Source organism: Maniola jurtina, chromosome 7, assembly GCF_905333055.1.
Source record: "Maniola jurtina chromosome 7, ilManJurt1.1, whole genome shotgun sequence".
Classification (NCBI taxonomy): domain Eukaryota; kingdom Metazoa; phylum Arthropoda; class Insecta; order Lepidoptera; family Nymphalidae; genus Maniola; species Maniola jurtina.
This window is the reverse complement of record NC_060035.1, coordinates 10,619,459-10,644,663: the sequence shown is the minus strand read 5'-3', so window position 1 is coordinate 10,644,663 and position 25,205 is coordinate 10,619,459. Positions and strand designations below refer to the sequence as shown.

The 25,205-nt window shown below is 36.9% G+C and overlaps 3 protein-coding genes across 6 annotated transcripts; 1 reads left to right on the top strand and 2 right to left on the bottom strand.

Annotated features, from left to right (window-relative positions):
• Positions 1–915: 915 nt before the first annotated feature.
• LOC123867133 (polyadenylate-binding protein-interacting protein 1) lies at positions 916–11,154 on the bottom strand. 4 transcript variants are annotated; one of them, XM_045909007.1, is made up of 8 exons: positions 10,829–11,154; positions 10,229–10,443; positions 9,653–9,805; positions 8,115–8,333; positions 7,555–7,659; positions 2,606–2,798; positions 2,096–2,225; positions 916–1,545 (listed from the first exon to the last, which is right to left on the bottom strand). In XM_045909007.1, exons 1-8 carry the CDS (start codon positions 10,938–10,940, stop codon positions 1,446–1,448), a joined length of 1,227 nt encoding a protein of 408 aa, XP_045764963.1. In that variant the 5' UTR covers positions 10,941–11,154; the 3' UTR covers positions 916–1,445. The 4 variants fall into 4 exon arrangements, with proteins under 4 accessions (XP_045764963.1, XP_045764964.1, XP_045764966.1 ...); XM_045909008.1 differs by having other exon boundaries at positions 10,229–10,440; XM_045909010.1 differs by lacking the exon at positions 10,829–11,154 and adding an exon at positions 10,639–10,793 and having other exon boundaries at positions 10,229–10,440.
• Positions 11,155–12,991: 1,837 nt separating this feature from the next.
• LOC123866630 (iron-sulfur cluster assembly 1 homolog, mitochondrial) lies at positions 12,992–14,033 on the bottom strand. Its single transcript, XM_045908295.1, has 3 exons — positions 13,887–14,033; positions 13,435–13,726; positions 12,992–13,362 (listed from the first exon to the last, which is right to left on the bottom strand). The coding sequence occupies exons 2-3, from the start codon at positions 13,724–13,726 to the stop codon at positions 13,259–13,261; spliced, it is 396 nt and encodes a 131-aa protein (XP_045764251.1). The 5' UTR covers positions 13,887–14,033; the 3' UTR covers positions 12,992–13,258.
• Positions 14,034–14,430: 397 nt separating this feature from the next.
• LOC123866629 (translocation protein SEC63 homolog) lies at positions 14,431–24,318 on the top strand. Its single transcript, XM_045908293.1, has 12 exons — positions 14,431–14,676; positions 14,914–15,245; positions 15,923–16,093; positions 17,078–17,284; positions 17,853–18,081; positions 18,351–18,644; positions 18,879–19,002; positions 19,451–19,698; positions 20,383–20,585; positions 20,879–21,044; positions 22,532–22,653; positions 24,164–24,318. The coding sequence occupies exons 1-12, from the start codon at positions 14,553–14,555 to the stop codon at positions 24,212–24,214; spliced, it is 2,271 nt and encodes a 756-aa protein (XP_045764249.1). The 5' UTR covers positions 14,431–14,552; the 3' UTR covers positions 24,215–24,318.
• The last annotated feature ends 887 nt before the right edge of the window (positions 24,319–25,205 follow it).

Sequence of the window (25,205 nt, the reverse complement as noted above, 5' to 3'; positions counted from 1 at the left end):
AATTGCATTGTTCATAGCTCATTTAATGAAAATTAAAATATTGATTATAAAGTTTTATACTTCAATTATACACTATTCAGCCATTAACGCCACATTAAACAAATCACCAGGATCAAGGATTCATTATTATTATACTGTACTTATTATGAATTGTCAATAAAACATAAAAATATTTGAACAATACATACTGGGAAGTATTCTATTCGAGCTACAAAGAATGAACAATTTTTTATGTCTAAATATACGCCTATTTCATTTAATATGAGCATTTATATTGCAATGAAATGGGATACAGTTGTAATGTTATAACTTCGATTTTTATATTGCTTAAGTTAAGGTACGGTATATTCTGTTTGCATGTTTTAAAATTTTTGGGCTGCGCGGACATTTTGCTATTTTTCAGAATCATCATAATAATGCATTTATGTATTATTAGTGTCTTCGCACAGGGCGACCTATTCACGCGCAATAGAAACGCGTCAAACGCAATTAAAGCTGTCTACCCACGTGCAGTTATAAGTTAGTTTTAACTGAACAGCTGACTGTTCAGGCAATCCTTATATGTGTAACCAAAACTGAGAACTGAACAGTTTAAGGGGCATGAGACGGGCCTGCCCGCGAAATTTAAGCAGCCCAGTTTAAGAAATTAGCTCTAGTATCGACTAATTTGTGAGAATAATTAATCGATACTAGAGCTAATTTCTTAAACTTGACCTTTTCAAGTAAAGGTTTTTATATAAACCTGTGAAGATGATACTGCCATTGTCGCAATTAAAATGCCATAAGCCTATGTTGTCATATTAGTTTATAAATTGCGTAAAACCAAATTAAATTTGAATTTCGCGGACAGGCCCGTCGCTTCCACCTTAAGTGACAATGAACTTTATAACTAATAATAATAATCTGATTAATCAATAAAGTGGACTTTCGAGTCAAGCGTCTGTGGCGTCAAATGCCGCCGCGACAGAGCGTCTGATTAATGTACTATGCAAATGTAGGGAATGCAATTCGAGCGCAGTGACACTTAACGCCGCATCAACGTGGCTGCGTTTGAATGACGCGGACGTTCTTTACATTTACTACATTAATGATGATAGATGCTAGCCTCGAAAGTTCACCTTCAGATAACTGAACGGTTAAAATGGTTAAAAAGTTAAAACTGAACAGTTATAACTGCACGTCTATAGACGGCTGGGCGAACGCATTGCAGTTGCAAACAGTGTAACCTTGCATACATCCACAATGTCGTTTGCAGCGCTGTATTTGTGAAATGCGCGTTGACCGCGCGTGAAAATGTCATGTGCAAAGGCCCTTAAACTAGAGTTATTACAAAGCTTTCACAGACGAATCTTTTTATTGTTTTATAAAGTTTTATTATTTTTTTATAGTTTTTCACGATTGTCCTAGTGCAGAGCGCGATCCAATGGGCGCCGGTCGACAGCTGGTTATCGCTTGATCTGGTTGGAGATCTTAAGGAACTCCAGGTAGCCGGCCTGCATCTCGGCGTCCATGCCCGTGTCCCACGCCTCGTTCTCCAGCTCCTCCCTGAACCCACCGACCAGCCGTTATAGCACATCGTCAATACACACATAGTAACCACATACCCAAACCAATCATCCACTATTGAAAACCAACTCAACCCAGTCAAACACAAACTGGTTGTATCCAGATCATCTACTACTTAAAGATAAAAGAACTAGAAGTCAAGAACAAATTAATAGCCATTTAAATAGTCGCGACACGCGAATATTTCTGACGTTACTTCTGTTGCATCTGCACACAATATTTCTACTGCACCTTGTGTGCAGTCTGGACGTCTGACACTTAGGACGCCTTTATGAACATACATCGCTATTGAGACGAAAGTATTGATTGACTAGAGCGAGCACTCGGGCTCTCTGGCTGTGGTTGTTTAATGGAGACATAATATAGGTGTAGCGTATAACTGAGGAGATTTCTACAGTACAGTAGTGGGTGATAGTTGTCATGAGCTCTCGCGCCACGTCGTCACACTGTTCTTCTATCACAGGAATGTACTCAGTAATGCGTTGTGCCTATACAATGCACATACAGCAGGACAACACAATGCACTCACAGAATATCGATGTCGAGCGCGGCGGGCTTGGCGGGCAGGTTGCTCTGCAGGAAGTCGCGCTCCTCGAGCGTCAGCGTCTGCCCGTCCGCCAGGTAGCCGCCCATCGTGCCCTCCGGTTCCGAATTCGTTTCTACAACAATCGCGTAACTCATTTTACTACCTCTCTCAATCCACCAACACAACTCTGCATATTGTGACCTTAATGCTAATCACGATCGAGAGCGAGAGTGTAGTGAGTGAATGTGAGAGACCCAGTGAACAAGCGCATACGAATCCACGATGCGTTATAAGATGACGAAATATGGGTGAGGATGGTGGAAACCTTCTCGCACAAAATTCCTCAGTATGACGTTGGGATCGCACCTGAAGAGCAGCGTTGGCGAATACCCCACTAGGTAGACGGACGCTACCGAACCAGTCACAGAAAGTCGGTGGATGGCAGCGGCGCAAGGCCGTGTGCAGGAGATCTGGAGCCAGCAGCTGCAATGCGGGTGTGCGTGGCATACTCACGGTTGAGGCGGCGCGCGACGGGCGGCGCGGCGGGGCGCGCGGCGGCGTCGGGCTCGGGGTCGGCGGTGCCCCAGCGCGCGCCGCGCAGCTGGATGACGCGACGCACGCACGGCATCTCGGCGCGGTACTTGAGGCGCTCGAACGCCACGTGCATGCTCGCCGGGCAGTCCGCGTCCAGCGCGATGCCTGACAACTGCAACCCCCGACATATGCTGACTCAGTGCTTGGTCCCAAACTTGAGATTTGTCAATTTCATTTGTTTTTAGCGTACACTGGACTTTAATTACTTAACATACAGTTTTTTTATATGTATTGATATGTAAATTTTATCTGTGTACATTTATTTGTCTATGCCCTATGCTCTCTTGTGTCTCTTGTCTCGAACTGTCAAAGTGGTGAAATACAGTTGCTCGTATTTAATCAGAATTCTCGTTTTAATTCAAGTACCGAAACCTGCGACTCTGCCTGTTACAACAGGTTATGAGGCCCAGGTACGCGAAAAACGAAGAACAACAACAATTTTGTGAAGTTTACGAGTGTGTCGCAACTTGAACTTGGCACGGTGGTACGCGGCCGACCGCCATTACCAATTCAGTATTATCGAAAGCACGATGAACGACAAAAATATAATGACGGTCGAGAGGTTCAATGGAGAAAATTTTCGTCAATGGAAATTTCAAATTAAGTGCGCACTAAAGGCCAAAGGAATCGACCTAAAGAAGCAAATGCCCTCGGGGGCAGGGGCCTCGGCCGATAGTCAAAGTCAATGGATGAAAAATGATGGCATGGCAATGTATATTATAACCTCCTCGATGGAATTAAGCCAAATAACACTAATAGAAAACTGTGAAACTGCATTGGAAATTATGGAAAAGTTAGAAGCTATTTTTGAACAAAAAAGTGAAATAAATAAGATGATGTGTCATGAACGTTTTTATCAGTACAAAATGTCACCAGATGACACGATGGCGCAGCATATATCGAAAGTCGAAAACTTAGCAAAGCAGTTAAGAGAAGGTGGAGAAAACATTAGTGAAAATGCTGTCATGACAAAAATATTGAGTAATTTGCCTGCAAAATACCGATCACTTCGTCAGGCGTGGCTATCGTTAGATCCCAAGTTACAAACTATACATAACCTAACAGCACGGTTGTTAGATGAGGAAGCTAGTTTAACAAATGAAGATGAAGTTGAGACAGCCTTAATAGCTGACAAAAGGAATTCTAACCAAACAAGTAAGGTTAAGAAAAATAGTGTTTCCAATCAGAGAGATTCATCGGATGCTGCGAGTACTAGTTCAAAGCACAGATTCATCTGCTATAACTGTAATAAACGGGGCCATTTTGCTAGATTTTGTAAGGCCCCCAAGAAGTCTGGGAAGAAATCCCAAGAGCAGAATATGTTAGCATTTAATGCTGAATGTTTACAGTCAAACACAGATGCAGATGTGTGGATTCTTGACAGTGGAGCCTCTGTGCATATGTCGTACAGGCGAGACCTCTTCTGTGAGTTACAAGAATACAATGAGAACAGCAGTGGCAACGATAGGAGAGTAAAATTGGGAGACAAGAAGGAGTTAGAAGTCCGTGGCCAGGGCAAAGTGTTGATAAACAGGTGTGTCAACGGTCAGTGGGAGCAAAGTGTTCTGACTGGTGTATTGTATGTACCTGAGCTACGTAGAAACCTATTCTCCGAGGGAGCAGCTACTAGGAAAGGCTATGTTATTGTTAAGAGGGACTGTCGAGCTATGATATTAAAGGATGATACCGTTGTGATGTCGGCCACATTAAAGGAGAACAATCTTTATGAACTTAATATTAAAGCAATAGTGCAAGAGAGCTGTAACTTAGTGCAAACAAGTTTAAAAGTATGGCATGAACGCTTAGGACATTTAAATATTAAAGAAGTGCAAAATATGTGTAAAAATGACATTCTACCAGTTAAATTAACTGAAGAAGATAAAAACTTTGTCTGTGAAGCATGCCAATATGGTAAACAAAGTCGCTTGCCCTTTCAGAAATCTAACAGAGGTCAAAGTAAACCCGGCGACTTAGTGTACAGTGATGTTTGTGGACCCATAGAGCGAGCTTCAGTGTCAGGAGCAAGGTACTTTGTATTGTTTAAGGATGCTGCAACTAGCTATAGACATGTGTATATAATCAAGCATAAAAGTGATGTCCTAAGCTGCTTTAAAAAGTATAATGAAATTGTTAAAACTAACTTTCAACATAGTGTTAAAATATTACACACCGACAATGGTCGAGAGTATGTGAACCAGGAGTTTCGAGCTTATCTTGATACAGAGGGTATAATTCATGAGTGCACAGCCCCGTATACACCAGAACAGAACGGTCGAGCAGAGAGAGAAATACGAACCATTATGGAGAGTGCAAGGTCTATGTTGTATGCTCGTGATACTCCTCTAAAGTTGTGGGCAGAAGCAGTGAATTGTGCTGTTTACTTATTGAATAGAAGCTCATCTAGTCAAACAAAAGATATAACTCCATATGAATTATGGACTGGGAACAAACCATGTTTAACACATGTGAGGGTGTTTGGCTCAGAAGGTTATGTTCACATACCCGACGAGAAAAGAAAGAAGTTAGATAAGAAGAGTAAGTGTATGTTGTTAGTGGGCTATGACAACCAGAACTACAAGATGTATGATCCTCAGACAAATAAGATAACAATTTCTAGAAATGTGTACTTTAATGAGAATAATGTGCCTTCAATAAGGAAGAATATCAATAAAATTAGTATAGATTTGGAAGAGAATGAGAGTGCCTGTGAGCCGAGTACAAGTGCATCCCCGAGTAGACCCACAAACTTAGATTATTATGCTAGCGATGAGAGCCCCACAAGCTCTAAGAGCGGTGATGAGTCATATCAACCATCAGGAATAATAGATAGCGATGAAGATGAATTCAGAAATATCACACTGAGGCCAAGGCGCCATAGAAATGAGCATGAAGTAAATATCACCGAGTTTGATATACCATTAAGTTTTGAAGAAGCTATTCAAGGTAAAGATAGTCAAAAGTGGAAAGAAGCCATATCCGAGGAATTGCAGTCACATTCAGAAAATAAGACCTGGAAAATAGTTGAAAGAAAGAATAAGAAGACAATTTCATGTAAATGGGTATTTTCCATAAAGAGAAAGAGTAATGGTGAGATTGACAGGTATAAGGCTCGTCTTTGTGCCCGTGGATTTACACAGATCAAGGGGATTGATTACGAGGAAACTTTCTCGCCTACTGTAAGGTATGATTCCATTAGGATTTTATTAAGTATTGCAGCTAGAGAGAAGTTTGAGATACAACAGTTCGACGTTAAAACTGCTTTCTTATATGGTGAACTTGTAGAGGACATTTATATGGAGCTACCTGAAGGAGTCCAAGCTGACCCAGGCATGATATGTAAGTTAAATAAATCTTTGTATGGCCTGAAACAGGCATCTCGATGTTGGAATAAAAAGTTTACTTCATTTTTGTTAACGTATGGTTTTAAAGCCTGTGAGTCTGATAATTGTATATTTGTTGGGTTTTTTAATAATTATCAAGTTATACTTTTGCTCTATGTAGATGATGCCTTATTATTTTCAAAAAGTAAAGAAGTTTTGTCTGTGGTTATAAAAGATCTTATGTTGAGTTTTAAGATAAAAGTATTAAGTTTACACTCATTTGTTGGCATAGAAATTATAAAGTCTAGTAATTCAATCATAATACATCAAAACCAGTATACTGAACAGTTAATTGAAAGATTTAATATGTCAAATGCAAGCCCATGTAGTACACCTGCAGATAATAATGTGATTTTAACTAAAAATTCAAGTAATTGTGAGATTAATTTTCCATATAGGGAGGCTGTAGGAGCTTTGTTGTTTTTGGCATCAGTGTCTAGACCTGATATAGCATTTGCTGTGAATATTGTTAGTAGATATGTAAATAACCCCAATCAAAGTCATGTAAATGCTATAAAAAGAATTATTAGATATTTAATTAGTACTAAGAATTTGTGTATAGAATATAGTTGTATAAGCCAGATAGTTGGATTTTCTGATGCCGACTTTGCCTCAGACCTGGACTCAAGGAAGTCGAATTCGGGATATATTTTCATGATGAATGGTGGTCCAGTAACGTGGGCTAGTAGAAAACAAACCACAGTTGCTTTGTCCACTACTGAGTCCGAGTTTATGGCAGCAGCAGAAGCTGCAAAGGAATTGTTGTGGCTTAGACAACTTTTTATTGATATTAGAGTGCCACAAAAGTTAATATCTCTTTGTATTGATAATCAGAGTACTATTAAATTAATACACAACCCTGTGTATCACAAGAGATCAAAACATATTGATGTAAAATATATGTTTATAAGAGAAAAAGTTGAAGCTGGTATAATGTCTATTAATTATGTAAGTACGGTGAATCAAATAGCAGATTTTCTTACTAAAGCATTACCAGTAACTAAATTTGTCAAAAATAGAGACCAAGTGTTAAGTTGTTTTGAGTAATAGTTGATTGATTGTTGGTTTGTTTAAGATTAAGCATAGGGTTGTCAAGTTTGTTAATTTTTTTTAAGCATAGGAACATAAAATTTAAGTGGGAGTATTGATATGTAAATTTTATCTGTGTACATTTATTTGTCTATGCCCTATGCTCTCTTGTGTCTCTTGTCTCGAACTGTCAAAGTGGTGAAATACAGTTGCTCGTATTTAATCAGAATTCTCGTTTTAATTCAAGTACCGAAACCTGCGACTCTGCCTGTTACAACAATATGTATATTTAATAAGGTCACTTTGGAGGTGGATCAGTTTTGTTCTACAGAGGCATAGTTAAAGTAGCACACATGGAGTTTGTTTTGAAATTGCTGCATGGTAACATCTTTCTTGTAACTCTGAAATACTGGATGAGCATGTAGAAAAAAATATTGGAATGTTAGTATCACAGCTTACCTTGAGCAACTGGCAAACTGATTTGATGTTTGTTTCCTTGTCAGTGTCTAGGAGATGTAGCAACACTTTACACAGGCTTTCCCCTAAGGATCTTATCCTTCCACCCTGAAAAAATTATTCTTTAAAATACACACGTTTTTTTAAATCTATTATAAATATTATGAAGAAATTGACTGACTGCCATCAACTCAAAATATGTACTTTAACTTGATGATGCAATCTACAACCATAACACAACGAGAAAGTGAGGAAGACAACTGAAAACGTGGTCTGATGATACAAAAAAAGGTTGCAGGATCACTGTGGATAAGAACTGCGAGAAGTAGGCGAGAGTGGAAGAGGTTGGAGGAGGCCTGTGTCTACAGGACACATTGGAACTGATGGACAGAATATATGCATACAAATTGTCTTATAACAATTTTTTTAATACGAATTTCCCTGTCAGGCTAGATGTAAGTGTTGAAAATAAATAGGTAAATAAAAAATTTAACTGAATAATCCAAATATTCGATTATAACTGTACATGTGTAGCCAGTAAGCCCCAACGCTAAAGTACGTACCTGGCTGTTTTCCAGTTGTGTGTATATTTCAGCTAGAAACATGGCAAAGCCACGCATGTTTTCCTCTGAGCTCTCTATACCACTTATGATCTTGTGCTCCTCGGTAGAACAACGCTCCAGCAGGCACGCGCGGAACGTCGACTCCTCAGGCGGTGCAACAGAATCAAAGATGGAACACAGTCGGGCACCATTGTATCGGAAGTTTGCCTCGCCTATGCACTGTGAACATGCAATACTTGATTTAGAATCTGTGTTAATATTATGTGTCTGTTCTTTTGCCTGCCAGCTTTTTATACTGTATGACCAATTTGGATAAAATTTGGTTAACAAATAGCTTGCAGCTGGGGCCACTTTTTAAGCTACTTCAGGAATGGACAGTGAGTTTGTGGAGCCCTGGATTAATACTACTTGGGGGCCTGCCTAATTAATCTAATTGCTATTTTGTCAAAAACTTTTCGATAATGATGACAACACGCCAAACAGATGCATCAAGCCCATTCAACTGTGAATGACTGCATTTGTAAAAAAATACACCGAAAATAAATGGCGAAGAGTATAATTATAGTAGTATAGTATTGTAGAAGAGAAGAGTGTGATAGCGAGAAAATACAACCAAAAACAGCAATTTTGTTTTAATTCACAATATTGTCCATTTTGTCAAACGGTGGCTTGGGGCCTGTATAGCCATGGGGCTCTGGGTTGCAGCCCAAAAAGCTCTTATAAAGATCCGCCCATTGGCTACTTTTTGTCCTGGAAAATAAGAGTTTCCATGGGATTTAAAAAAATCCTAAATTCACAAATGAAGTTTCTAGAATATTCTAGTTAGTTAATAAACAAACTCTACATACTGGCTATTACCCAACACCAAGAAAGAAAGAAAAAACATGTGCACATTTGCACACAAGTTCATTATTTGTATTACTATTACCAACATTTATTACAAACATTTGTAAAGTTATCACCATGTCAAAAGCAGTGCCTGTTAGCATTACAATATGATAATATTCTGTACAATATTACTTCTGTTGGTCTAAAAGCACAAACCTCAAAATAGGCCAAACAGATTTTATCCAAGTTTATAATAATATATACATAAATAATTTTCATTTAAATATTTCAGACTACCCAATGTAAAGTCAAGGCAAGTATGCTAGTTTATTATAATTTTTCAAACACAACAAAAGCATCTTTATTTACAATAAATAAATATAGTATATTATTATATTATGAAAACATTACACGGAAAACATACAAGAAATAACCTAAATCTTGCCAGATTCTGAAAATAGAATTTATATTTACATAGGTACTTCAAACAAACATGTACATACAGTAAGGGCAAGTCAGCTAGTTAATTATAATTTAAATATAGTATGTTATATGAAAGGATAAACTGACTAACTTACATTGCCCAAATATTTACAAAGAAATACTACATTCTGAACTAGTGATAAATTATTTTGAGGATTCAAAAGCACTTTAAAAGTTTACTTGAATAAAAATATATTCTATTCTATTCTAAATAATGTTAATATTACCTGGTTCACAATGGCTTCAACGAGAGCTCTGGTGTAGGTGGCATCATTCAAAGTCAAAACAAAAGTATCCACCAATGGTCCACACAAAGTGTCAAATTTACCGGGATCAAATGTTATCTCACACATTACTGTAATCAAGTTTGCTATGTTCTCCTGTTGAACCAATACAAGTATTATAAATCCATAATAATATTATAATAATTCTATACTAATATTATAAATGCAAAAGTGAGTCTGTCTAATTTTCATGGCCCAACTATTTAACAGATTATGACAAAATTTGGTTAAGACATAGGTTGCACCCCAGGGATGTTCAAATGACTATTTTTTGTCTCAGAAAATCAAAGAGTTGCTACAGGATGTTTAAAAATCCAAGTTCCACATGGATGAAGTGATCAGCATCATATTCTTGCTTTTCATATTATATGAGCTACTTTTAATCCTGGAAGATCAAAGAGTTACATTGGGGCTTTAAAAACCTAAATCCACTAGGAGGAAGTGATGGGCATAACCTAGGAACAATAATATAATTCTATATTATATACTGAATAAATATATTTTTTAAACATTACTAACTCGTAGATCCAAGTTTTCAGGCTCCTCAAGTGCATATGATAGATTGTCAAAATTATATGGGTCTTGATCTTGTGCCTGTCTAATTCTGTCCTGAACAGAATAACGAGGCACTCTGAAGGGCTCTTGGTTGTAAATTACAGGTGATTGTGGCACATAGTTTGGTGGATACCATTCCTTAGCTTCCGCAGACAAATTTGATACAGGGGCTTCAACTGCTAAAATTTTTTAGATAAGCATGCATAAATTGACCCAAAAAAACATTTGATGAAGATACTCAGTCAAACATAAGTTAAATGATATTTCCAGCACAGGTGTACATTAACAACTTCAATATTAATCCTTATTTTAATATACTGAATGTAAAGGTAATGAAAATAATGAATATCTGAATTAAGATTTGTTACACACACCATCATGCGCCATGGCTCCGACAGTTGATTTCTGTCAAACTACGTAGCCGCCGACGTCATCACAAATGAAAATTCCTAAAACTTTCACCTGAAGATTTGATGGGTGCTTTTAGCGACCCACGATCATAACCAATGAATATGATTTTTTAATGCGAAATGTAGACTTAGATAAGAGAACAATAAAACATACCTTTGGTGTCGTCCCCCACGGATTTGGGCCGGCGCAACTCACGAGGTTTATTATCGGGATTATGCCAACCACGGCCTCTACCTCTCGATCCTCCAACATCCCCGTTATTCATTTCAAGCGGTGAGCACAATATTGAATCTTTATTAAAAATACAAAGCCACTATATATTCGAGGTAATTCCATAAACCGAATTAAGACACTTTGGATTATTTTCCAATAGTTTCGCCCGATGATTTCGACACGTAAACAAAGACAAATACTTCAACGACGTTTTTACGGGAGCACGTCCTCCATGTTATTTGAGTGAGTGAGATAACGAAAAACTAAACTCGAAGGAAAAGTGAGATAGAAATAGGTATCTGTGAAATTATTGTTGCATGAGACGTTCCGTTTTACGAAAATTCTTGTAAAATTAAAAACTTAACATAGATGTTGTTTTTATTTTCTCATCTTTGCTAATGAACTCAACACTTGAGTTCGTTAGAGAGAGAAAACTCCGCCCTAGGATTCGTGTCTAGGCTAAGAGCACTCAAGAGTCTAGAAGGCTAAAATCATATCCCAAAATAGATATAACTAGACATGTTCCGTAAAGTTTAGAGTTGCCCACAAAAATTAAACAGGGAATTTAATAGTGTTCGCGCTCGCTTCGCTTGCTTTTATTTATAAATTAATTTATTTTAATTTCGATATTACCTAATATATCTATTTTCTTCGTGGATTTCTACACCGGTCAAATCGGCGAAACAAAACGAGGGTCTCATAGTGATGCTGCTCCAACCATAACGGCGCGCGGCGGAGTCCGGCCGACCGCTAACGGGCCTATTTTGTTCATACCTAGCTACGTAGGTACCTACTATACGTTGACCTAGAATCATGAATATGAAATTTGGCAAGTACCTACCTAGGTAGGTTTTATGGCTAAGTGAAGAAATAAATCCGAAAAACGGTTATTCTTGTACGATGTGGTACGGAACCCTTCGTGTGCGAGCTCGACTCCCACTTGTCCGATTTTTTAATAATAAAGTTGGTTATAAAATGGCTTTCATCATGAACTTGGTTTCCGTTATGTATCTATGATCATGTCTTGATCACAAAATGATCAGTGATCAAGTGATTCAAGCATCGAAATGGGTTATCGTCTAACTATCCGTTTTTTATGTAGGTACCTAAGTAATAGGTAGGATGTTGGATGTATTTCTCGACTGTAACATACGTGCTTGTTGCAGGAAAGGCTGACAGCGAAGTTGAATTCCTTAATTTTTACGTTAACTGTCCTCCAACCCCTTAGACTCCTACCTCACGAGTTTAGCCATAGTCCACCACGCTGGCCAAAGTCAGATTAGTTCACACATCGTCGTTAAGAACTTTATGGTGAACTCTAAGGCGTTCAGCAGCTGCTCGATTCCATAAAACCAGCATCAATCATTATTACAATCGCAATTGTTGTTATTGTCTAAAATGCGATTCTTTTTGCAACAATGCATTGTAGCCAATAATGATGATTGCGATCGTGACATTGTAGCTGACATTCTACTGCAATTGAGCTGCAGGTTTCCTCACGATGTTTTCCTTCACAGTAACAAGTGATAGGTATTATATCTTCGAAAAGTTGGAGGTGCGTGCCCGGGATCGATCCCCCGACCTCCCAAATAGAAGGCGTGCGTCCTAACCATAAGGCTGTCACGGCATATTTGCTAAACTATTCTATCACGGCTTTTTAACTAAGTAGGTAAGTACATAAAATAATATACATACTTGCCTTACATTCTTTTATCTTCAAACTAAAATTAATTATTTTTAAAGATAATAGAATGTAGGTATGTTTAATGTAAAATTATCTTCACAGAATACAGTGAAAACCTACCTACTTGTTGTATTTGGAGCTTATCAAAGTTAAATTACTATGAAGTAAACTGAAGTTTACACTGAACAGTTTACTGTTCTTTATTTATTTGGTACATACATTATTATTGCAGTTAATTAATATTTTTTTTTGAATAAGTACATATTAAACACATTACTTTCCTTCACATAACATATGAAGTGAGCTGTGCGGTGCACATAATATCAACTTCAATATCTTGACTCTACATGATCTATGACTATGACCTACCTCAAATGAAAAGGTAACATAAGTAAACCTAGGTAAATTAAATGCAAATATCAATTTTAGAAACAAAATATTTTAATCTTTAAAACTTACAATCTATATACAAATAATTTCTACTACTAATTAAAAAATAGAAAACAGAAAAGGAACTCATCTATATTAATCATCAATGCATATTAAATATTAATACATAATATACATATATATACAAGCTTGCCCACTCACATTTTAACAAAAGAACTATATAATTATTAATTAATTACATGAAAATATGATTGGGCAGTAACAATTCTACTAATTACAAAATTAAGTCTTAAAAATTATATACTAAAAGATTCTCCACAGCCACAGGTGCCTTTGATATTAGGGTTATTAAAAACAAACTCCGCTGCAAGCTTATCTTCAACAAAGTCCATTTCAGTTCCTGTAAAATGCAATAATATATTTACTTCAATGATAAAGACTATTTAACTGTACAATATTTAACCACACATACCCAATAATGTTAATTGTGCTTTTTTGTCGATAATTATAGTAACACCATCTTGTTTCACTTCCTCGTCAAGTTTTCCCTTGGTAGAAGCATAATCCAAAGTATAAGACAGTCCATTGCAACCTCTTTGACGCACACCAACCTTCAACCCAATGAATCCCTTAGCCTCTTCTTTGGACATAATCTCCTTTACTTTCTGAACAGCTGATGGGGTTAATATAAGTGCTGCTCTGGATGGCAATATTCGTTTTTTCACTGCTCGCACTGTGGCACTTGCTATTGATTTCGTAGCCATCTATAACAATAATTATTGCTGTAAGTATAGAATTTTAACGCAGAAATAAAAATTTGAAACGAAAATCGAACGAAATAAAGTAGATCATCAAAAGCTGTTCTTTTTCACCATTAGGTACGATATAATTTTAAAATAAATGCTAATCTACTTATTTGTTTACCTTAAATTTTGTGCTATTAGTTTTTATTAACACGACATTTTATTCATTTATTTACGCATTAACGCAAAGCAAATTACTGAAATGAAAATTTTTCATCTTTTTTCAAATAGGAAACGTCAAACGTCATATGATTTGACATAAATGACATATGACGACTTGACAGAATAATAATGCCAATGCTATATTTTTATTTTTTTATTTTTTTACTGCCCTGGATCCTGGATATGACTTTTGAGGCCTATATAATAATGCTATGTACCTGTCTATACATAGTGCAGTTGTAGTTTATAATTCATTTGGATTCTCCATGAATTTGGAAGATTGGTTTATTCAGCAAAGCTCTTGCATAGCTTTTCTGATTAGGGCTAGCCCTTGAGCTAATTTAGATTTTAGACTATTCAAACCACAGAACATTATTATCCTAGATGAGGGATTCAAAACTATTTTGGGCTGTCTGTGTCTGTTTGTAGTAGGTAACCATAAGCAATTTGTACCACAATTTGTACCTATTGACACCTATTGAATGACAATTTGACATTGACATCGAACGACACGTCAGGAAACTTCAACTTGGGGCTGGATTGAGGATTTGGGAATTTTGGAAGTTAATGCTAGCGCGCTAGATAATATTTTAATTTTTAAATCAAATAATGTAATATAATAACAATGGGTGGACAAAAATTTGAATATGATGAGAGTGGATCAACATTCTTCTACTTTGTTTTATCATTCCTCGCTCTTATATTGGTGCCGGCGACATTTTATTATTGGCCGAGAAAACGGAAAGAAGGTAAATCTTTACATTAATATAAGTACCAATTATAATAAGTAAAATAATAATCATTGCACAGTTGATAGTTCATATTATAAAGAACTATGATATAACTTTTGTTTTTAAGCTAGGTACTGCTGTTTACGTGCTTACTATAAAAAATTTGATGTCAAGTTACGGTACATTACCTACACGTTGATAATTTTTAAAAACGCATATTTGTACACGTAAAGTTAAAGAAATTCTCTTTTGCAGATCCAGCAAAAAAAGCGGAACTATGTCAGTGTCCAAATTGTGTACAGAAACAAATTATAATAGAACAGTCCGAACCATACAAGAAAGTGAAAAACTTTTTTATTATGTTAGCAATAATATCAGGGTGGGTGCTTCTGGGGTTTCTAGCAGTTAAAGTGTCTCAGTTTGACTATGAGATGTCTAACTTTGACCCATATGACATATTAGGCTTGCCTCCAGGGGCGACTCAGGCTGAAATCAAAAGATCTTATCGCAAACAATCTTTGATACTTCATCCGGATAAGGAAACTGGAGATGAAAAGGCTTTTATGAAACTGACAAAAGCATATCAGGTAAAACTCGTGCATTAATTACAAGCCATGTTAATATTTATGCATTCCAGTGAGATACCGCATAAAAACAGATGAGGGGTATCTTAGTTATCTTAGGGCTAACTTGTATCTGAATAAAATTATAAACAGTAGAAAATAGTGTGGTAAGGATTGTCACACTATAAGAAATACAAACATTTCATTGCTGCTCTCTCTTGATGATTACTGGTCATGTGAACATGCAAAAAAAATATAGCAAGCATTTTGTCCCATTTTATCCCCTACTTAGTTACCTATACTCTAAGGCTGAAATCTATAGAGTGTACTTTGGCTTTGCTCAGACTTAAGAAACTGTTAATCCAAGACAGCATTATAACACTCACTGTGACTTAAGTCTTATTAAAGTCAAAGTACGCTCTATAAATCTCAGCCTAAGACTTAGGTAAGTAAGGTAAATATGCACCTATGTTAAAAATATAAGTATGAAGCAACTAACCTGAAAACTAATTAACAAAATGCTGATCAGATCTTATTGTGATGTAAAAAATAACTGAATTGAATTGAATCAGCTGTTAGTCTAATAAAAAAATAATATGTAAAAAGCACAAACTGTATTTAAGTGGTCACCATAGTTAGACAGCTACAGTAGCAGTGTGATGATTGCAATAATTTATAATTTAATTTTGTGTATATTTAAGGCTCTAACAGATGATGAAGCCAGAAGAAATTGGGAGAAATATGGGAATCCTGATGGCCCAGGAGCTATGAGCTTTGGTATAGCACTGCCGAGTTGGATTGTGGAGAAAGAGAACAGTGTGTGGGTTCTGGGGCTGTATGCGCTAGTCTTCATGGTAGCTCTGCCTACAGCTGTAAGTGATTTATGTATTTAATTAAAGCTTCTAGTTTTTCCCACCTTAACACTGCCTTGTGGATTTATAGTTTTAAAGATTCTGACTTTCTCAAAATCCTTTCTTAATGGGGTCTTCATCAGAAGTACCCAAAATTAAAGTTTTCAGGCCAAAAGCAGGCTTTGTTCCAAAAGCACAACCAAACTAGCCTACTGCACCAGGCTGAACACTGGTACTGAACAGCATAGTTTATATCCACTTGAAAATGAAAGTCACACTATCACACTAATATTATAAAGGCGAAAGTTTGTGTGTATGTGTGTGTGTGTGTGTGTGTGGGTGTATGTGTAAGGAGTAGCAACTCCTTCACGCAAAAACTACTAGATGGATTTGGCTGAAATTTAGAATGGAGATAGATGATATCCTGGATTAGCACATAGGCTACTTTTTATCCCGGAAAATCAAAGAGTTCCCACGGGAATTCCGAAAACCCTTAATCCACGCGGGCGAAGTCGCGGGCATCGGCTAGTAGTATATATCATAGGCAGCAAGGCCACTTGCCTAGTCCCATAACTCTGTGATAAATTCAAAAGTATAGTAGTTTTAGAAATATACCAAGGGCTTGGCTCTTTGGTCTTAGTGGGGTGAGTGGCCCCTGGGCTAAAAAGTTAGGAGACCCCTGGTCTACATTATGGACAGAATGATATGCAATATCACGAGTATCTAGACCTAGTTAGAGACTTGTATAAGCCTTGTATGTAAATAATAATATGTTATTAATAATTATGTATCTGTTATATTTTATGTGTTGTTTTTGTTTGTCCTAAATCTACATCTAAATCTATATAAGTTGTATTAGTACAAGAACCTATCTAAGTAATAACTAATATATTATGTGATATTAGGTTAGGTAGGTTCTTGTAAATAGATTACCAACTTGTAGATTTATTAGTATGTTAATTCTTAAAGTAGTGAATAGTAATTTGTGTAATTAAATCTTTTTAGGTTGGTACATGGTGGTATCGGTCAATTCGGTTTTCAGGAGAACAAGTTTTGTTGGACACAACACAAATGTACTTTTACTTCTGCCACAAAACACCATCCATGCCTTTGAAGAGAGCTCTGATGATTTTAGCAGCGTCATGTGAATTTGACAAACGGCATAACTCTGAAATTATTGAAAGAATAACTGACAATGAAGAGGTCCCAATGGTAAGTTAATTTTGCTACAGACAAGTAAATAATATAATACGAATATAAAGAGTAGTTAGTAGAAGTTGACACTTAATTTATTCTATACTATCTAATGAGTACATGTTATAGTATGCATTGCAAAGTGACTCACACACCATTAATGTATGTTGTTGGTATGTTGGTGATGGACTGATGGTCTGTCAAAAACTACACATGTGTCACATTCAACCTTAATGCATTGCACAAAGGTTGAATTTGAACACATTATACTTGTTTGTCAGCTGTGATAGCCTAGTGGTTAGAACGTCCGCCTCCTAATCGGAGGTCGGGGGTTCGATCCTGGGCACGCACCACTAACTTTTCAGTTATGTGCGTTTTAAGCAATTAAATATCACTTTCTTTAACGGTGAAGGAAAACATCGTGAGGAAACCTGCATGCCTGAGAGTTCTCCATGTTCTCAAAGGTGTGTGAAGTCTGCGAATCTGCATTGGGCCAGTGTGGCAGACTATGGCCTAAACCCTTCTCATTCTGAGAGGAGACCCGTACTCAGTAGTAGTAGTAGATGATGATACTTGTTTGTACCAGCTTTTACGTGAGCTACCAAACTTGGGCGAGAAAAACAAAGAGCAGCCACTATGTCGGCCGTACAGTATAAAGGCCCGGGCGCTGCTGCACGCTCACCTCATGCGCATGAAGCTGCCGGCCGACACGCTGGAGGTCGACCGCCGCTACATCGTGTCGCGATGCCCCAACCTCATCGTTGAAATGGTCAACTGCGTTAACCAACTCATCGCGCTTGCTTACGCGAGAAGAAGTAAGTTATATACAATGCTTTGTAAAAAATAATACACCTATACAAATAAACTGTATGAGTTAAGAAGTGATTTCTCCAGAACACAGTATTTGCTGTTCAAATGATAAAAAGTAAAAAGTAATCACTGAAACCTCCACCTATTTTTGTTGAAGAAGAAGATAAGTTAGGAAAAAACATTTATTCAAAATTCTTTGACAATCATGCACACAAAAAGTCATATACATATTATTATTTTCAAATTAAAAAATGTTGATATTTTGTTGTTTTAGTACCTCGGCTGCCCACGATAGGTACTATCGAAAATTGTATGAAACTGTCCCCAATGATAGTTCAGGGGCTTTGGGACTATAAATCCGCTCTGCTGCAACTGCCATACATTACGGAAGACAATCTAAGGCATTTCACGAATCGCAAGAAGCACATCAAATCTCCGTTACAATTGGCACAGCTCTCTGGGGAAGAAAGGAGACAGGTGCTCCGATTCCTAAATGACAAACAGTTTGATGATGTCATGAAAGTGCTGGGCAATATGCCTTACATACATTTCCAAGTTAACACTGAAGGTATGTATGTTTCTGGTGAATACTGAAAAGTGTAAAAGCTGAATTGTAGTTTCATTATAAGCAATTGATTTAATACTAACAAAGTGGATGATATATCTGAAAAAAATGATTATTATATACAAAAAAATCAAAACTTAGTCCCTTAAAATTAAACATGGTCTTAACGGTTTATGAATTTTCAATATGGCTGACTATTTTATTGGTTTTTTAATATTTTTGTATGTTTGGTTGCAGTAATTGATGATGAGAACTCAACAGTGGTGACAGCTGGTGCAATAGTAACAGTAACGGTGCTTCTCCGCAGAACCAACATGAAAGAACTCTTTGGAGATACTACTATTAAAGAAAAAACATTGAAGTAAGAGTCTTTATCTTTGGTAACTAAATTTGATCATGGGGCTATTAAAGACTGGATTAAAAATGCCTGAAAACTCCTTGTTTCCCCTGGTGCTGCAAATGGTTATTGGCGGCTGAAATTACTTAACATCAGGTCACCCACTGTAATTTGTTTGGTGTTAGTATATGTGTTCTAATTTATAAATTTTATATGTGACCTACTTCATAAAACTTGATTTGAAAGTTAGTCAACTTAAAAAAAAACATATTTAATATCAAAACTTTTATAATTATTTCAGATAGATATATTTTATTACTATATGATGCCCGCGACTTTGTGTTAGTGGATTTAGGTTTTTAAAAAATCCCTTGAGAATTCTTTGATTTTCTGGATAAAAAGACTAACTTTCTAAGGAAGCGGTCAGACACTTTTGCATTTACATCAAATATTGAGTATTTATTCTTCACAGAGAAGAAGAAGACGGAGGCGGGGACGCTACAGAAAAAGCCGAGAATGATAAGAACAATAAAACGGATAAGAACGAGAAGAAGGACGTGTACAAACGGCCCGTGTGGATGAAGCAGAAGAAAGGGCCGGCCAAGAAGGGCAAGAAGCCCGCTGCCAAGCAGCAGGCCAAGCCCGTCGCCGCGCCGCCCGTCGTGCAGAACGCAGAAAAACCTAAAGGAAATAAGGAGCCAAAGAAAAAGGATGAGGAAGGTATGTTCAACTTTTCATTTTACGAACTTCACAAAATTGGTATAATAGTATAGGATTCAATAGGATCTAATTACAATAATATAATACTATAGTATAATTTGTAAAAAATGAGAACTCTCTCGCCATTTTAACTTTGTGTCAACTCTCATGTCAGAAGTACGTTTTTAATCCTTATTTTAAGAGTGAATCGTACTTTTGACATGACAGTTGACCCATGGAGTTAAAATGGCGCGTGAAAAATCATTTTGTACGGACTATACAAGATATTCAGGAAGAAAGATTATTCCAAATTCAAACTTATCTAGTTATTTTGAGGACAGTTGTGAGGATTTGAGGAACAAGCACTATCCCAAATTCAAACTTATGATTTCATGCTTACTTTTCCAAACAGTTATAATACTGTCAGGAAAGTTTAAATTTCAAAGCAATCTACAGGGTATGAAATGTGCACATTTCATAGCAATTTTAGAAAAAGTATTTTAAGTGTGTTTTTTTCTCTCACTGTGCAGTTTATTCCAAGTAAAATAACACATTATTTTGGTAGACCATAGCTAGTTGTTATTGGTTTCACAATAATTGTGACAAATTTTTTCACATTAATAATAATAAATTTTTAGTGTAGGAGCTAGAGGCTAGCTTTTCTGCTTTAATACCTTCACTTCAATGATCATGTTCAATGAGCAGGAGGCGAGGAGTCCGACGAAGGCAGCTCGGACGAGTCGGGCACCCACAGCGAGGGGTCGGGCGACGAGTCGCGCGACAAATCGTCCGCGCCCGACGACGACGATGACCAGTGGGACAAGTTCCAGAAGCGCCTGCAGAAGCGAGAGAGGCTCGAAGGACGCTCAAAGTGCTCGCATCCAGTGCACTGCCCATACTTCCCCTTGGTAACTAGCATTCTTTACTTTATCCTAACTGATATTATAAGATATTATAAGATAGTTCAGCAGTGTAGTGATCTATATTCATTTCATTGGCTCACTACCACACACAGCTTGAGCGCAGGCGCAAGTCTAATCCACACCGCGTCTGCCTTCAGACTGCCAGATTGACGCCCGGTAGCGTCAATCCAGACTCGTATATTTGAGACAATGCACTATTATATCTATTATAAGTTTATCGGATATGGAGAAGTTTTTTTAGAGTTTATTTACACTATGTTGTGTTTGGTCGCGATCAGGAGAAGCAGGAGTACTGGTGGTGCTACATCTGCGACCGCAAGTCCAAGACGCTGCTCACGGCGCCGGCGCACGTGACCGCGCTGGTGGACTCGCACGAGCTGCAGCTGCGCTTCACGGCGCCGCGGTGGCCCGGCCTCTACACCTTCGCCTGCTGTCTGCGCTCCGGTATGTACCTGGTAAAACAGCGTTCGTATTGCCGCCGACTTTTAACCAGTCGGTATAATCCCTCCCTCCCTCTCACCCTATGATCGCACAGGATGAGACTACGAGTTTTAGGGTGGAAATGATATTCCGTTGCTACACTTGCAGCAACGGATGTAACATCCGTCACGTCAATTTTTTCGTATAAAACCTCAAAAAGTTAGGGCTCCAAAAATATTTTTTTCCTATTGTATCGAGTAGGATGTCAAATGAAAGAGGAAAAAATTCTGCGTAATAAATATAGTACATTGTTAAAATACACAGAGCGACAGAAAAACAATTTTAGTCTGTCTGCTACCTTTTCACGGCCCAACAGTTTAACCGATTCTGACGAAATTTGCTACAGGGTTAGCTTATATCCCGGGGACGGAAATAGGCTACTTTTTATCCCGGAAAATCAAAGAGTTCCCACGGGATTCCCAAAAACCTATCCGCTTAACCCATTTGTATGAAATTTGGTACCGAGGTAGCTTACGTCCCTGTAATTGACATAGACAACTTTTTATCCCGTAAAATCAAACAGTTCCCACCGGATCTTTCAAAAACCTAAATCCACGCGGACAAAGTCGCGGGCATCCTCTAGTATTAAAAGACAAATACCAAAGTGATATTAAGTATTAACATTAAATAGAAGGTTTACGGCATATTAGTTCTTGAAATGATCTAAGTATTCAACGAGGAGCTAACTTTTCTTGTGAACTGCTTAATTATGCATGCTATTCTCTATCAAGTTCTAGGTTATTGTGATAATAGTATGCATCAAAGTTACATGCACGCTAAAATTACCTTAAGCTGTTGAGTAAATCAAACAGAATATTTAACCAGTTTTGACGACAAAACTTCAAAGCTTAATACATTTACATGTTTGTCAAATATCGTAGAAGCGTACAGTAAATACTGAGAGGAGCCGCGTGCTCAGTAGTGATCTGACGATGCGTTGTTTATGATGATGATGTAGACAACCGAACCCTACCTTATGGGAATTCCGACACGTACTAAGACGCACTACACGGATCTGCCCGCGAAATTCAAGTTTAATTTGGTTTTTCACAATTTGTAAACTAATACGACAAAGTAGGCTTATGGCATTCTAATAGCGCCAATGGCAGTATCATCTCCACAGGTTTAGATAAAAATCTTTACTTGAAAGTGTCTAGTTTAAGAAATTAGTCAGAGTATCGACTAATTTGTGAGTAACTCACGTCAAACGCATTATTTTGACTAATTTCTTAAACTGAACACTTTCGAGTAAAGATTTTTAAACAAACCTGTGGAAATGATACTGCCATTAGCGCTATTAGCATGCCATAAGCCTTCTTTGTCGTATTAGTTTACAAATTGCGAAAAACCAAATTAAACTTGAATTTCGCGGGCAGGCCTGTGTCATGCACTTCAGCTTAATCAGGTTTTTTTAAATGTCTTTTTTTTGTCATGGAAATGATTGTGTCCAGATTCGTACATCGGCATGGACCAGCAGCAGGACATGAAGATAGACGTGAAGGAAGCGGCGGCCGTGCCCGCCGAGCACCCACAGTGGGACCTTAGCGACTCCGACTCAGAAAACAATGAAGAGGTTAGTCTAACCACTACAAACATCCATAATCCATACTAATATTATAAATGCGAAAGTGTGTGTCTGTTTTCTAACTTTTTACGGTCTATCCGTTTAACCGATATTGGTATAGAGATAGCTTGCAGTCCAGAGAAGGGCATAGGCAATTTTTAGCCCCAGAAAATCAGAGTTCCCACGGGATTCTTAGATACCTAAATCTATGTGGACCAAGTCGTAGTCATAATCTATTTGGGAAAAATAGTTTTAAAGTATTATATTAGCTCCAATCGCTTATGCAGAGTAATAAAGTGCATATTTAATTAATATCTTTTTCAGTAAACAACCATTTATAGTGAATTGACCTTTGATCTATCGTTAATCTTATCTAATCGAAATTATTGCTGTGTTAATGAAAATATGCATATAATAATATAGTGATTCATTAATGTGGAAAGGTACTTAATTAGTTAATGTTTATTTACTTTAACTGATATTTACACAAGTATTAAAATCGCTCGAAGTATTTGTCTGAGCATTGTAGTTACCATAGGAGAGACAAATAAAGTGGTTTCTTTTGTTTGAAAATTGGCTTGGTATAATAAGGTCAAAAATATAATCTCGGCAAAAATCGGAAATGGTAGAAAGGACAAATGAAAATCCGCAAAAAACATAAATCTATCAAGTAGGTCTATATTATATTGGCACCAATTACATTAATAGGTCTGATAGTGTGATTTCCGTTTTATTTATATAGTAAAAACAATTACTTATATTTTATTAATTAATTACTTATACTAATTATAGACTGGTTACGCTAAATTTTAAAGCATGGTCATAGGTTTCGTTTTATCCAAAGGTGTGTAAATATTGCGCCAGTATCTATATTATAATATAGTCTATGTTACACACAAGTGTACGAATTTGCCTTCACGTTTCAACGCATAGAGAACTTTGCCTATCTAGAGTTTTATAATATCTTTGAGTAAAGATAAAATATAGGATGTGGACCCCTACAATGTCAGACACTAAACCACAAACGTAGTGTTCACCTAGGGAAACACATACTGCTTTTGGAGGTGGCGAAAAGTATCTCGGCTGCTGCTGTTCCTGGTGGCAATTAGTATTAGAACTGTAAATCGGCGGCGATCACAATAGATCCGCAACGATCAACGTGATACAGGGTCTAAAGGGACCTGCATAGCTGACAAACCAACAAGAAGAAAAGATAAAACATTCTATTATGCCATGATGTTGTTTTGGCATAGAGTAGTAACCGAGCTTTAGGTTTGAACTCGTTAGATCGTTTTGAGGAATATTCATTAAGTTTAAAATCAAAATCATTTATTCGAACTAGATACTATGGTTCGTCAGATTTTTTAGATTTGAAAGATGATAATAATATAGTGGTGATAATTAATTACGTAAACTTAAAACTAAACCTACGAGGGTTACAAACGCGCCCAAGTCTGAGAAGAATTTTTTAAATGTAGCTGTACTTACTTTTTATTAACGTGTTTAATTTGCTCCCCAGGGCGGCAACGAAAGTGAATTCACAACAGACGACGAGGTGGAAGAGGAGTAATATGGAAATTAAATTATTTTTATAGAGTTTTTAATGAAGTGTATGCGGAATAATGTTGTTGTATGGATTGAGAGCGGATGAATATAGTAACTTTTATATTCAAATTCATTGTTTTATTTATTCTCAGTTACTTCAATACAAGGCACATAATTGGCTAGTTATCAGAAAGCAAATTAACGTATTATTATTTAGATGTGCGTAAAAGTGTTCGAGTCAGCGTGCGACAGGTCGAGATGGCAATCGGGGTACGAGGCGGGGGACGCCCTGCACACCCGCGCTATCACGCACCGGGTTAGCCCGGGGCTGTGCAGGTGTGCGGGGCGAGCCCACCCCGATTGCCTTCTCGATCTGTCGCGTACTATAATAGGTATTCAAAGCAAAAAATATTTCCATCCAAAATTCAATTATCGCTTTGAATATATTTTGGCATGATACATATTATTTTATTTATTTTTCCAGTTATTTAATTTATAATTCCTAAGATGTCTCTTGCTTACGTCTAGATTTGAGGTGTTTATCAAGGTATCCAAAGGTATAATTATTTTATATGCATCTAAAAATTATTTTTAAAATTTTCATATAAATACTTAGTAGTAGGTGGGTAATTCATGCTGAAGTGTTCCAGTTAATAACTATTATAATCTTCATAATTGTACTACTCTCTACTTGTACTTGTAGGACAGAATTATTATAATTTAATTGTGTTAAATAAAATTCTCTCACTATGGAAAATCACCTAAAGTAAGTATCTTTTGTTTAATTTTTTTTAATCTATAGGGAAAAAGTATAAGTGTTGAAAATAACCTTGTATCTGCGCAGGATGAGGGTAAAAAGCAATGAATGTTACAAAAAATTCCCGAACTCGAAATTGGAATCGAGAGCATCAGAGGTGAGTTTAAATTATTTTGATTAGCATTACATATTGGACTTACTTATGCTCAATTTTATTGTAAGTAAGCACAAAAAAATATGCTTGAAATGTTTACATTGA

Bases quoted from the DNA above. Each gene is read 5' to 3' on its own strand.
- LOC123866630 (XM_045908295.1), bottom strand. From the start codon at position 13,726: ATGGCTACGAAATCAATAGCAAGTGCCACAGTGCGAGCAGTGAAAAAA. The intron at 13,363-13,434 runs GTATGTGTGGTT...TGCATTTTACAG, and splicing joins AGCACAATTAACATTATTGG to GAACTGAAATGGACTTTGTT.
- LOC123866629 (XM_045908293.1), top strand. From the start codon at position 14,553: ATGGGTGGACAAAAATTTGAATATGATGAGAGTGGATCAACATTCTTC. The intron at 14,677-14,913 runs GTAAATCTTTAC...TCTCTTTTGCAG, and splicing joins GCCGAGAAAACGGAAAGAAG to ATCCAGCAAAAAAAGCGGAA. The intron at 20,586-20,878 runs GTAACTAGCATT...GGTCGCGATCAG, and splicing joins ACTGCCCATACTTCCCCTTG to GAGAAGCAGGAGTACTGGTG.
- LOC123867133 (XM_045909007.1), bottom strand. From the start codon at position 10,940: ATGAATAACGGGGATGTTGGAGGATCGAGAGGTAGAGGCCGTGGTTGG. The intron at 10,444-10,828 runs GTATGTTTTATT...AAAAAATTTTAG, and splicing joins CGTGGGGGACGACACCAAAG to CAGTTGAAGCCCCTGTATCA. The intron at 7,660-8,114 runs GTACGTACTTTA...TAATTTTTTCAG, and splicing joins CACAACTGGAAAACAGCCAG to GGTGGAAGGATAAGATCCTT.